General features: G+C 33.2%; 3 protein-coding genes across 3 annotated transcripts; 1 reads left to right on the top strand and 2 right to left on the bottom strand.

Moving 5' to 3' along the window:
• Positions 1-1,684: 1,684 nt before the first annotated feature.
• On the bottom strand, positions 1,685-8,202 carry LOC145973190 (uncharacterized). The gene is made up of 4 exons (XM_083102426.1): positions 8,064-8,202; positions 6,027-8,000; positions 5,265-5,409; positions 1,685-5,196 (listed from the first exon to the last, which is right to left on the bottom strand). The coding sequence occupies exons 1-4, from the start codon at positions 8,091-8,093 to the stop codon at positions 2,951-2,953; spliced, it is 4,395 nt and encodes a 1,464-aa protein (XP_082958552.1). The 5' UTR covers positions 8,094-8,202; the 3' UTR covers positions 1,685-2,950.
• A 555-nt stretch (positions 8,203-8,757) lies between these two features.
• On the top strand, positions 8,758-11,816 carry Polr1f (RNA polymerase I subunit F). The gene is made up of 3 exons (XM_083102334.1): positions 8,758-9,078; positions 9,474-9,616; positions 9,694-11,816. Exons 1-3 carry the CDS (start codon positions 8,891-8,893, stop codon positions 11,151-11,153), a joined length of 1,791 nt encoding a protein of 596 aa, XP_082958460.1. The 5' UTR covers positions 8,758-8,890; the 3' UTR covers positions 11,154-11,816.
• On the bottom strand, positions 11,393-14,231 carry LOC145973133 (basic helix-loop-helix ARNT-like protein 1). The gene is made up of 3 exons (XM_083102337.1): positions 14,092-14,231; positions 13,842-14,029; positions 11,393-13,604 (listed from the first exon to the last, which is right to left on the bottom strand). Exons 2-3 carry the CDS (start codon positions 13,909-13,911, stop codon positions 13,420-13,422), a joined length of 255 nt encoding a protein of 84 aa, XP_082958463.1. The 5' UTR covers positions 13,912-14,029; positions 14,092-14,231; the 3' UTR covers positions 11,393-13,419.
• Positions 14,232-14,483: the final 252 nt, after the last annotated feature.

The raw sequence follows: 14,483 nt of genomic DNA on the forward strand, positions 1-14,483 counted from the left end.
GTGATCGCGATGCAAAGTCCGACAAGACAGCAAACGAGATTTGTCATCGAGACAAATCTGCTGTTTGCATGATTCATTGAAACCGTTTTACGATTATTGCAACGCGAACCGGGCAATCATTTTTTCGCGGACGGGGGGAAACAATCGCCATCGACGACCATCGGGGTATAACGAGCGACGCGTGGCGCGGTCGCGTGGCTACACAAATGCTCGCTCAAACATCGCGGCCCGGCGAAAATAAGTCCCTCCTAATTGAGGCGGCTGTTCCATTATAGAGATTAGAAACTTCAAACCATGCCTGGCGGCCTTCGAGAGCCTCGCGCGATTAATTAATGCAAGATCGTGTTACTGTTTCCCGTTTCTTTCTGCCCTCTCTCGAACAAACGAACCCTGTACTCCCCGTAAGGATTTGGAAATCCCTCGAGAGAAAAAGTAAAATGGTCGTTTTTAAGACCCGAAAAAAATCTGAAAGAATCTGAAAAAAGACAAGTTGTTTATTAGAAAAAATGAATATGATTAATCTTTTCGCAGAAATGATCTCTCTTTTAATAGGATATAGTAATAAAAAAATATAATTTTTTAAGTAAATAATCCCAGCAAACACAGAATATTGCAGCAATGTTGCTGCAATTTTTATGTTGGGTGGGATGGAACTGCTACTCCTTCCAATCTTAAATTTATTATCGGGAGCGAAATTTCTTTTTGAAAAAAGAAAAGTTGTATATTAGATGAAAAAAATGAATAAGATTAATCTTTTCGCTTTTCAAATATGTATCTCTTTTAATAGGATTCAGTAATAGAAAAATATAATTTTAAACAAATAATGGAACTCCTCCCTTCCAAAAAACATTTATTTCATTAGTGGAGATCCTCAGTTTATTGTCGAGAACGAGATTTGTTTGATTTTTAGAGAGATAAGTTGTATATTAGATAAAAAAATCAATAGAGAGGATTAATCTCTTCGTAGATATTATCTCTTTTAGCAGGATTCATTAATAGAAAAATATAATTTTATACAAACAATATATGTGTGCAATATATGTGTGCTATCTAAAATGTATATAAATGTATATAAAATGCTATCTCTTCGAGAAAAAGACATTGATTTGATTAATGAAGATTTTAAATTTACTATCGGGGACGAGACGTTATTTTATCGATACTGTCGAAATCATCCACGTTGCATCATCGCGTAATGCAGGAAATCCTGCGTATTCCCGAGGTCAGGAGGTCACGGTAATCCCGGGCGTTAACTGACAGTCACACATTGCACAAATTTGGATCTCTAGTCGCACGATTCTTGCGCGTCACAAATTGCGTGAGCCCTGTTACGTCAACGCGAATTTCCACTTGTCGCAAATATTTGCAAAGTCGGCGAAGCGCCACGATATCATTTTATTGACGCGACTTTATCACACACATAATTGGAATACTTGTAACACAAGCGAAACGCAGCTGTTATATATTCGCACAGATTGTACTCGATACAATACAAATTTTAAATTCTAAGTTTAATTTTGTATGATAAACTTGCTTTTTCCTGTAAATTTAAAATATAATTTCTAAATAAAGAGAAAGCTCTTTTAATCAAATTTATTTAGAACAGAAATCGATTATCTGTACTTTTAAATATATCAAAGGAAATATGTTACTGAAATCAGATAAAGTTGGCAAATCTTAAACGTATTGGATGCCAAAACTGTTTATTTTCATAACACGTTGATTCATATCTATATCACAATCGCTATTTCATGTAATAATTTGAACAATTTCAAATGCTTTTAAATATCCTAATAAATTATTCCAAACTAAAAAAAAATTTTTTCTTAATAACATTTTGATGTTTCAACGTCTAACGCTATCCCGTTTATACGCACGTTAAAATGACGTATGAATAATTTTTGTTGTGAACGCCGAAGAAAAACAAGAATTGTTTGCTCACGCGCGAATAGATTATCGTAGCCAACGATTAGGATGATATTTATATCCCCGCAAAGATCACAATAGATGATCTATATATAACGCAGCCGTGACATACGCGCGTTAACCGGAATAAGTAAATAAACACGCGATATATACATATCGGATCGCTTAAAGTGGCTAAAATGGAAATACGAGTATCTCTCGAAGGCGTGGGAATAGTGCGTTCTGTACGTCACACGTGTCCGAAGGACGTATGCCAAATGGGGCGCCGACAGAGACAGAGAGCGAGAGCGCAAATATTGGCTACTCGCGCGATGTACAAATAATTTCCGGCCGTTCATTGGCACATATGATACTTATTAATACTTAACGCATAAAACATATACACACAATCAAAATGAAACGTGAGATACAAATTCAAATAAAAGAGGATTATGTATTTATATAATATTCTGCAATATTATATAAACATTGTAATCAATAATTATAATTTGAATGAATTATAATTGTAATTTAAACGCGCCACCTTTTATTGTTGCTTGTATATTTTTTGATTGAAAAATATAAAAATAACAATATTATATTTCACGTTTATTTAATGATATAGTTTATATGCAAAAAACTTTTACTATTTTTTAATATCTTTTATACAAATTTTTCTAATCTTAGAATATACAAAAACATAAAATCGTAAAACGAAAATCGATTATCCGTTCTTTCGAATAACAAATTTGAAAAGGAATATTTCTTTTTATATATTCTAGATCTTATCTTAAATTTATCAAAAATATTATTATTTATCAAATATATTATTAATCTATTATTATCTAATATATTATTATTTAGCTATATATATGTTAACTTATATGGACTGATTATATACAACTTATTTGGACTGATTATGTATAACAATCTTGATGCAAATTTATATATAACATATAGAACAATAAGAGCTTAAACAAAAAATATTTTACATAACATTCTATCTTATCATATTTTCGTATTTATCATATTGCGATTCAAATCGTTAGGTTTCTTTAAGCAAGGGAGTGTGCAATTTTTCTGGCTCAAAAGGAATATTTTGTTTATTGCCAGGCATTAACATAGGAATAACTTTAATGCGAAACGCGTATGGCATAAAATCCTGACAGAAATGATAAAAATCATTACGAGTATCGATGATATTTAAACGAGCCATTTCTTTCATCAGGGCTTCTAATTCCAGTTTGTAATTCTCATACTTTTTACGACGTTCGATGATGGATACTATCTTAGCCAGCAGCAACACGAATTTCTCGGATCGCACTCTAGTCGACAATTGATATTTCGGCTCCATACGTTTCCACAAGAACTTATAAAAATGATCTGTAGCCCAGTGTTTGGGTCGAGGAAGTCTTGGCGGTTTGTACACCTTTCCATTTACCAGGTATGCCTTATCAACAAACTTTGGAGGATTGTTTTTCTTTGTAGGTTGCTTACGTATATCACTAAGGAGTTTTGTCACATTTGTCGCTTTTGATGCAGATTCTTTCTTCTCATCAGCTATCCTCATCGTGGCCATCTCGCGAGTTTTTAATTTGTCTACCTCCGCTTTAATCTTCTCAAAAGCCTCAGCATTGACAACTTGCGACGTTAGCAAGTTCCGAACGTGTGATGTAGATGCACCTTGTGCTGTAAAAAATTTATCTTGCTCTAGCAATTTATCACTTCTAGCTTTACGTGTTTCCATCTCATTAATATTCCTTCTATCAGTAGACATCACATTTGCATGTTCTTTTGAAATTTCAGATTTGTTTCTTATAGAGCTGCGGCTAAACGAAATTTGTTTCTTGTTTGGTGATACTTTAGATTTGTCTTCACTTATTATGCTCCTCTGTGAAGTAGATTTTGATACATTCACATTACTTTCTGAGAGTTTATTTTTCTTTTTTGGTTGTACATTAAGTTTTTCAGATACATTTCGCACATTATTTGATGATGATATTTTAAGAGATGTTTCAGAATCTTCATTTATATGTCTCGTTGATTGTGAATATCTTTCCATTACTACCTGTTCATGTCCTTGGCTATTTTCTGTTGTAATTTTATCTTGCTCAACAGAAACGTGATTATCTTCAGCTGACATAGCAATATCACTTTTTCTTGCATTAATACTGCCATCCTCCATAAGTATCTCCTTAAATGGATTAGTCACACTCTTTTTACGTAAAGGTGAAATTTTTGATTTTAACTTCAAATATGCAGGTCTTTTAGTGAGAAATTCATCATTGTCCAAAGATGAATTACTTGTATTTTGTTCATTGTTATCTTGGAATTGTGCCGAGATATTTAACGAATGTTTGTTAGCCGTTTTTCTTGGACTTCTACGAATAGGTGAACTTGTGAGCACATTTTCATGTGTAACATCAGTTTTTTTCTTAAGTCTATTAGCACTCTTTTTTGAAGGACTTAATGATTTTGTTCTTAGAGATTTTGCATCATGAACATCAATCTCCTTGTTCTGATTATGTTCCAGCAAAGATGTATCTCTATTTTCCGCTAGAGCACTTTTAAAAGGATTTGTATCCGTACTATTTTGTTCCATAAGATGAGATTTAAATTTGAAACGTTTACGATTACTAACTTTAATATTACTATCATTACTAGTTTCAAAAGTCTTATTAATATCAGGTATAACATTATTTTCAAGCATTGCTGTTGAAATTGATGAATTTGAAGGACCAGCTTCATTATTCTCCAATGGTAATGTTTCTGACATTTGTATTGTTTTTATTTGATCAATATGATCTTTACTTGTATTAATATTTTGATCAATATGATCCTTATTTGTATTAATATTTTGATATATTGACTGATTGGATTTTTTTTCAAATGTAATTGATTTTCTCCTGGCATCTGAACAATCATTTTCTGTTACTATATCCTGGAAGGGATTTTGATTTTTTGTTTCTTCTCCACTTTTTCTCTTAAAAATACTTGACTTTAATTTCAAAATACTTGGACTTAGACTTGAGCTTGAATCATATTCGTTAACTTCCTCTAACTTCCTTTCCGAGACTTCTCTATCTGAATTGTTACGCAAATTGGAATATTTTCTTTGTTTCATACGTAATTTTAATGGAACAGATACTTTAGTATTATTGAAAACATCCAAAAAAGCATTGCTATTGCTCTTTCTTCTTGGTACTTTCAGTTGAATTTTTTTCTTTTTTAAACTATGTTCCTTTTCTGATTCAGATGTTGATGTTTCCAAAACATTAGCTCTAGCCATTACTGTAAAATATATGTGCTATTAATATATTATAATATTCATATTGTAAAATTATTTTGTAAATTCACACCTGCACTTATGTTTTTTGGTCTTGATCTTGTTGAAGTATTGCTTCCACTATTAGGGGATTCCAAATATTTCCACCATTGTGATGGTGTGTGGTCAGATACTAATTCCGAATTTGGATTCAGTTGAGGTGGCGAAGACATTCTCGTTCAAATTCTGCCAATGTGTTTGCTCTGCATAAAAGGATATACTATACAGTTAAAATTTTATTAAAACCTCGTTTGCGAATTCAGTTCACGAAAAATAAAGTACTTAGTAAGTCGTATAAAGTAGAAAAATAAAGGGAAAATATATTCATATCTTTGTTTATATACTTGTGGACTGCTAATGGACAGCCATTTTGGAATCCAAGATCTCAGCGCCCTCAGGTACCAAATGACCAAAACAAGATTCTCTCTGCCATAGATATACAAGATTATAGAAAGTAGATACCCTTTCTGAAAATAAAATCAATATCCCCCCACCCCTCCTAAAGTTTTTTGCACATGCGTAGCACAATAAGTGCAGTGATACATATGTCAAAAAATTCTAATATAAAATATAAATAAAGAACACGTGCAATTTATAAAAAAATTACTAAATATGTTAAAGGATATCTAAGATATAATATAATAGATTAAATAAAATAGATGCGCAAAACACATAACTTTTATAACAAAATTAATATTCATTTAATTAATCCATTCATAGGTATTGCTGTACATAATTAAATTGTTGCATATTTATAATTACAAGTTGTACAATGTACATGATAAATACAAATTTATGTTTTTTGTTTTTTGTTACTCGGTCCACTATCTTGATCATCAGACTGGAAAATCGTTTTTGGTTGCGTTTTCTTATATGCGGGTGCGATCCAATAAGGTTCCTCCTCAGCTATTTTTGCGTACTTCAGAATGGCCTCTCTGGGATCTTGATCATCCTCTATTCGTTTACTCAACCCGAGATTACGTATAACATAAGAGCTGAGCGTTCCTCCGGAAGATGCTACTCTGCCACCTTGTCCGGATGTAATTGGTAGATCAGGACGCCTCGATTTGACTGGATCCAGCCTATCTTTCTCCATCTGCTTGCGAACTGACTTTGGTCTATCCTGACGGAACAGAGGAAGCGCATGAGGTGTTATGATCTGCTGAGTGGACATTATCTCAATGTGTTTCTGCTTCATGTGCGTCTTGACAACACACAGTTTGGCACCCCTCATGCTTTTCTTGGAATCATAATACACCTTGACAATACCATTACCACAACCAACAAACACCTGATTCAATTTTGGATGCCACAAAGTCTTGATTACATGTGAGTTTGTTACAGGGATTTCTCTGACCAGATCAAACGTTTTACTGTCATAGAACAGCAGCCTGCCAGTTGTTTTTCCCTTATTCAGAGATTCTCCAGTAACAATCATCGAATCATCTGGACTAAACATGCAATCTGTTGTGTCATAACGTGAAAATAGTCCCTTTACTTCAAAGACTGGTGATTTAAATGCTCGTAAATCCCACAATTTCAAAGTATCGTCGCAACTTCTACTTGCTAGCATCTGTCCAAGATACGAAAAACTCAAGCTCGATATCTCATTACCTTGTGCATGGGCGCCTCTCAACATGAGAGATGGATTCACAAAATTCTTTCTGCGATCCCACATCTGAATCGAACCGTCTACGCATCCGCACGCGATAGCTGCACCCTCTCGACTGTAAGCACAGGTGGTGGGTATTGTTTTTACACCATTCTGTGCTCTGCATTTTATCAGACTTTTATGCCCACGTGGCCTATATAGAATCCATATTCTACAAGTACTGTCTTGCGAACAGGTCAGATACTCCTCTTTAGTAAACGGATGCCAACAGCCACTGTTCAGACTAGCAGTGTGACCCTTTGTACGTGCCATGTCTGTAATATACTGATCCCCCTTCACAGTCTCACACTTTTCAAAGCCATCCCGGTCCAAAACTTTCGCCTGTGCTGATCCTGATATCACTAATATTACATCTCCAGTTGTGGAATATTGTAAACATTTGATGGGGTGATTCTCACAAGGCTGCAAGGTCCTGAAACTCTTCATGGATGTATCCATACCAGCGAAATCCCAGAAGCAGACATCGTAATCAACAGATCCAGATGCTAATCGAGCTCCGGATGGATCTGCAGCGATAGCGATGACCGCTTTGGTGCCATGATTCATTGAAACCTCGTGAGTACAAGGAATCTTGTCTCTTAGTGTTACTTCTTCCTCGGCATCGGACGATTCGTCATCATCGTCGCTCTCGTCCTTCCTCTTTTCTTTTTCCTTCTTTTCCTTCGTCGCATCTGAACCAACGGACAACGAAAACGGTAACGGTGGGCCGATGAAATCATCATCATCATCATCATCATCGTCATCGTCATCGTCGCTCTCTTCGTTGTCATTCTTCTTGGATTCTTCGGTACTTTTGTCGGGAGACTTATCCGCCGCGAGTGTCGCTGGTTTATTGCTGCTGATGGTCTTGGTGATGTTCTCCAGCATTTCCTGGACGTCGAACGACTTGGCTTTCTTACCGAAGCCCGTGATGCCCATCAACTTCTGCATATTTTGAGTCTCCTCCTCATCCTCTGGCTTGATCTCTTCTATCTTTTTCACATTGTTCTCCTCACGTTTCTTGCCAAACGTGCCGAATCCGGAGCTGGAGACTTCGACAGATGCCTCGGTTGCCGGTTTTTTTAAGTTTCCGCTTATCTTGCCGAAGGTTATGGTCTTCTTCGAATTCATATTGCCGATTTAATTGTGACTTGATATTAAATCAACACAGCATCTACTTACTTGTGTGACATGACGTATAACAATCGGCATAAAATAAAAAATTCAACAACTTATATGCAATTTTACTTATTGTTTGTTTCGTGCTTGTTGTGAAAAATATTTTTCAAAGATGAAATAATCGAATATGAGAAATGTCAAACTCTCGAGAGAAAATCATTGTAGAAAACTTTATATTGTAAAAATCCCACAAAACTAGTGATATCCATGGCTGAGGTCAGGAAGATGCTGGATGTTTTGAAGCGATTGGCCGCATTCAGCGGACTCAACCGCTAAGCAATCGAACATGATTGGTTTCTACTTGCAGGTCCGACCAATCAGCGTCGAATTACATCGGAAAATCTAGTAATGTTGCCCAACTATTGAGTCTGCTGAATGCGGCCATTGATTGACCAATCAGGTAAAAGAAATCTTTATTGCTTTTGTTCTGATTGGTCGATTAAACACTTCAAAGCATCCCCAGCGTCCATGAGATTTCCATAGACATAAAATATATAGATAGACTACAATGTTAAAGCATAATAAAGGCTGATATATATGAAATATCTAAATACATTAGTATATAAAAATTTCGATAATGAAATAAATAGTATACATATGTTCTGCTAAATAATGTAACGATATATCTTTATTGGATTTTAAATCTTCCAAATGTTTACATTATTTTTTAGATTTAGATAATTTCATGTAAAGCAGCCTTAATATGTACTAATACGGCGTAGTTGGTTATGTGTACGATTGTAGGTTACCGAGTTCGTTATCAATTCTATCCATGCAATTATAACTTAATTTTTACGCTATATCGTGCAATGTTAGGATTTTGAAATAAAATGGATCGCACAAATAAAAAGATAACATGGACCCTCCTGGAGCTCAGCGGGCTCTTGGAAGAAGAAGATGCTCACGTGCACTTTGAGAGAACCACCAAGCATCTTGCATTATATCCCTATCATTTGATTAACATTCAGCGAGGTCTGAATCAAATATTAAAATCGTCATTGAACAATTACGACAAAGAGTATGTAACACACATTACACACATGTTTATATTTTATATGTTTCATAAAAGAGAACAATATATATTTCCTATCTTTTATATGTGAAATATATTTTATCATTCATTCATAAACATTAATTAAATCCCATTCAATGTTTAAAAGATATGTTTGAAAAATAAAAAGAAGATTTGAGATTATATTATTACAATTATTCTTGTTGTAACTTTGTTATTATTTTATTAATTTAGTTCTTGTATGCTTGAATAGCATCACAGACGATCACATATTTAAATCTGTTATAAAATTATATAAAATGTTCTCTTTTTTTTTTTAAGAATATATTCTAAAATCAGTCTGACAAATAATATTGAAAAATTGACAATAAAATTTAATTAAGCAATTCTGTATTTTTTAGGTTGAATGGATTTGTACTAGCTTTTAAAAATCCTAAAGTGCTTAGTAATTTTGGGGAGCTACTTTATGATTCTCCCTTTATCCATATTGATATAGAAGCAGACTTTTATTTGTTTCGTCCAAAAGTTGGATCTTTCGTAAAAGGTAAATTATACTTTTGTTAATTATCACATACTTAAAAGTCAATTATAAAGAAATTTAGAATTATTTTTGATCTACAGGTATAGTGAACAAGAAAGGCTTGGATCATATTGTAGTGTTAGTGCATAAAATATACACTATATCTATTCCAAAGCCGGATAATGAGGAAGAATGGATAGGAGATTCAGTAGAGGTTGATCAAGAAATAAGATGCTGCATAAATCAAGTAGACAACAAGTGTAAGCCTCCTTTTATTCGTGCCACTTTAAATTCTGATTATTTGCAAGGCTGCAGATTATCAGATAGTATAATTATCCATAATATGGAAAATATTATTGATATGGTAAATGATACTGAAAGCCACAATCTAAATAGTATTATTAAGATTGAGAAGACAAATAATGAAATATCGAAAAACGATACTATTTCCGAGAAAGAGAAAAAGAAACATCGAAAGAATCATAAAAAGTCCTGTGACATTGATACTTATAAAAATATAAAATATGAAGATAATACAGACAGTACTATTGAAGGGCTTAATGAGAATAGCACTGTCATAATTGAGAATTCAATTAATAAAGAAGATGACACTGTTTCTGACAAAGAAAAGAAGAAACACAGAAAGAAACGTAAAAAGTCCCACGAGATTGCTTCGGAATTTTTCTTTACAGATCAAACAAAAGCTGAATCGAGTAATAATACAGAAAACGATACTTACAGACATATCAAATATGAAATTAACAGCAATACAGATAGTATTATCGAAAGTCAAAATCTAAATAGTACTGTCAAGATTGATACCTCAATCAATCAAACTTTAGAAAACGATACTATTTCTGAAAAAGAGAAAAGGAAATACAAAAAAAAGCATAAAAAATCTCACGCAAGTGATCTAGAATCTACCTCTGAAGATAAAAATGAAACCACATTGAACAGTAATATTCACATAAATATTAAATGTGAAGATAATGTCCATAATACAAACGGTGCTATTGAAAGCCACAATCTGGAGTATCTTAATAATAACGCTATTAAGATTGATAGTTGGAATGGAATATCAGATGATGCTTTTTCTGATAAAGAAAAAAAGAAATTTCGAAAGAAACATAAGAATTCTCGCGAAATTGATCCAGAATCTATTTCTGAGAATAAGAACGAAATCAAATCAAATTATAATAATACAGATAGCAGTATTCATAAAAATATTAAATGTGAAGATAATATCCATAATACAAACAGTGCTATTGAAAATCACAATCTAGATAGAGTTATTAAGATTGAAAATTTAACTAGTGGAATATCAGAAGATGCTACTTTCGATAGAGAAAAGACTAAACATCGAAAGAAACGTAAAAAATCTCGTGAGACTGATACAGAGAATGAAACTGCATCTGATTATTTAGAAAGGTGCAAGAAGAAGAAAAAAACATCTACATCTCCAGATTCAGAAATAAAAACTCCTATCAAAATAAAAACTGAGAAATTTGATTCAGATTTAGAATTAAAGTCTCCCATTAAAATAAAAGTTGAAAAAGTCTGAGTTGACTATATACTAATTGATACTATAGAAAAACCAATATTCGTATGCAGGCTGATCCTATGCATAACATACATGGAATTGGTTTCCTCTTCATGGATTATGTCCAAATTGCGAGAAAAATAAAAATTTATAGCAATATAATTTTTTTTTAAATAATTGACATTTTGCATTTCTTGATAGATTAATAATAAGTTTAAAAATAAGACGAAATAATTATGTATAGAGTGATACATACTGTATAATATGAAACATAAAAACATTTTTATTAATAGATACAAATTACTTTAACATACACAATATAATGATGTATTCTGCAAATCCGAGATTTGGACATTTGAAGCTTTGAAACTAAATGCACCATCATCATTAGAGATTAAGTTGTGTACTTCGACTGTTTATTTCAGCTTCATCTGATTAGTGATTCCAAGGAATACAAATATTTATAAACAGTTATTAATATCTTGACATTTGCAATTACAGAAATTATTTTCTATTAAATATTTAACAAAGTGATTTTATATTTCGCAGATGTTAATGTCGTTAACATTTGAACTTGAGAATTATAAAAGATAAATTCGCATATTGAAGTATACAATATATTGTTCGATAATTTTTCTTATTAATGTATATTACTGTAAATAATCACAAATAATTTTTTCTTTATTGTGCTGTATATAAGAAATATACTTTTGTAACCATTCACCTGATATATATAGAAGTTAGATAAAATATATATAGATATGTGTATATAACTATATTCTTAAATAGTTGAAACTTTTTTATACAAGAAAGAAACTTTTACAATTCAAATTAGTGAAACAAAAAGAGAGAGAGAATTTACACACAAGATTTATTCATACTGAATAGTCAACGTATCAAGATGTAAATATTTATCACTTTTTTTTAATGTTGGACAATAAATTACAGCAGAATATCATATTATTTACATTAGAATTCTTATATTACTTTAGCACGTTCCATTTGCGTTTTCTATAAACATATTATAATATTATTGTTGATTCGAAAATCGTGCGTCATGGCAAAATAAAATTGCGGTATTAGATATGTATAGTTCTAGTACTTCTCATAAGACAAATGTTATAAATCAAAATTTATGACAGATAGTGTATTGCGTTTCTAGCTCGATAATCCGAAAAGCGGTTTGCATAATGAATAAAAAAAATCTCTTATCCTATACGTCCACCGAGTTTAAAAGTTTTATTTTCGAGATCGTTTGTACTTTGTGATTGTTTGTCATCCATTCATTAATGACTAACAATATTACTTAAGAAGAAACTATTATATAGTTTTAAAAAAATCACAAACTTTAAGAAGCTAATTAATTGCTGTTTTTATCTTCTTTTTTCAATTATAAAGTACTGGAAAAATTAAACTTATTTACGATTTATTTGATGGTATGATCTTTGTTCAATTCATATATCGATATTTTCGGCATCATTTGGCATTTTAAAATAACGTACAAAATGAAGAGTACCAAAAATAACATGCGATTGCTTGCGCGATGAGTTCATTATTCCGCGTTACAAAAAATGTCTTTTATAATTTTCCAATTTATTATTTGCGCATGCAAATGCATATAGTAAAGTATAAATGTTCATACTTTTTTATTTTTACAATAACACGTTCACACAAATTAAACGCGAGCACTTGCAACATATTTCAGCAAATATCGATTTTTTTCGAAATTTTTAGGAAGAACTGCTTTGAAAATTGCGCACAGACATTTCATTCGGTTAGATAAAAGCCTCCTCAGAACAGATATTCTTCCGAACAGATATTCTTACAATTTAATTAGGTACACTTAAACGTTATATTACACGCATACGTACACACGTGCTATGTATTTACACATATAACGTCAATTTGTCACTAAAACGTAATTATTATTCGCACTATATTGTCCGCATCATTACCACAGTATACTTTTTGATATAGGATTTCATCAGCATTTGTCCATTTCTCGTTGTTGATTATCGCGAATTACCTCGCTGAACACCCCTTTTTCAAAAAGATTGACGAGGGATAACTATATATATAGTTGTATGAGTTCACGATTATTTTTACTTCATTGAAAAAACGATCGTCAATTAAATCGATCGCGATAATTCCGTTTAGAAACTACAGTTTGCTTAATTTAATTTGCAGTCCTTATTACTTACAAGCACCATTTTTCAGCACCAAGTCTTATTTCGAGCATTTTAATCAAAATGTCTCGTTATCCGCATTCTAAAATATGTGTACAACACTATGGCAACGGCCAAGGCAATCCGGAAAAATCCACGGGACCACCTAGGCCCGCGTCCGCTTCTAGCAGGCTCATAATGACAGCCATTGCTGCCTCGTCGTTGCCATCAGACGGGATTGGATTTGGCGACTCATTAATCACAGTGCCACCAATCATGTCCATCATGTCCTCGTCTGGTGACGCTCCTGAAAGGAAGTGAATGTTACGTTGTGCGTGATATCACTAATATTGTATACGCGAATTGATATACATGATTGTTCTGTGTACCGACAGAAATCGACGCTATATTGCCATGCACAATAAACAAAACAACTAAAAACATTCCTCTTTTCTATTTGTATATATATATATAGCCGCGAAAACTTTGTTCTCTTTATAATCTCTTCTCTTCTTTGAATAATTTTGGCAATCGCACTACACACCAAGAACCGACTCCTTAGAGACAGTAATAGCTATGACCTTGGTCGTTCGCGATGCTGTTGAGCTGCACATTGTTCCCTACGTGGTTGAACGTTGACGTGGGATTGCTGCTACAATTGTCGTTGCTGATGCCACCTGTCCGGGACACGTCGGGTACCCTCTCCGGCGATGTCGTCGTCGTGATTTGCGACTTTAATGAAAAGCAGATAATAAAAAACTTGAGTCAGGATTGACGGTCTAAGACATATTTACCTCGGTGTTTAATAAAGCGGGCTCTGTCACAGCTGGACCAGGACTACTACCCGAGGAAGAATCTTCCCCGCGTTTTTGTAGATCCAGTACTTCTTCCGCTATCTGCCGACCGATCTTACTTACCTCTACGTGGCTCGAGATTAGTCTCTCTAATCCACCATTACCTGCAAGTGTTATAAAAAAATACGCGATCTCAATCACTTTGACAATATGTTTATAATCTTGTGAAAGAATATAGTTTCAAATCGTACTTACTCTGCGTAAAGTAATCATAGTTGTCCTGCACGCTCGAATCCTCGGATCCGTTATTTCCACTCAGCGCATCGCAACTGAAAAGAGTAATAGAGAGCTCTTTATACGGTATCATCGCGTGGGATGAGCAAGGGATGATA

This window comes from Camponotus vicinus, unplaced genomic scaffold (assembly GCF_025532165.1).
Source record: "Camponotus vicinus isolate PSW18456_S1 unplaced genomic scaffold, iyCamVici1.0 SCAF_6, whole genome shotgun sequence".
Lineage (NCBI taxonomy): Eukaryota > Metazoa > Arthropoda > Insecta > Hymenoptera > Formicidae > Camponotus > Camponotus vicinus.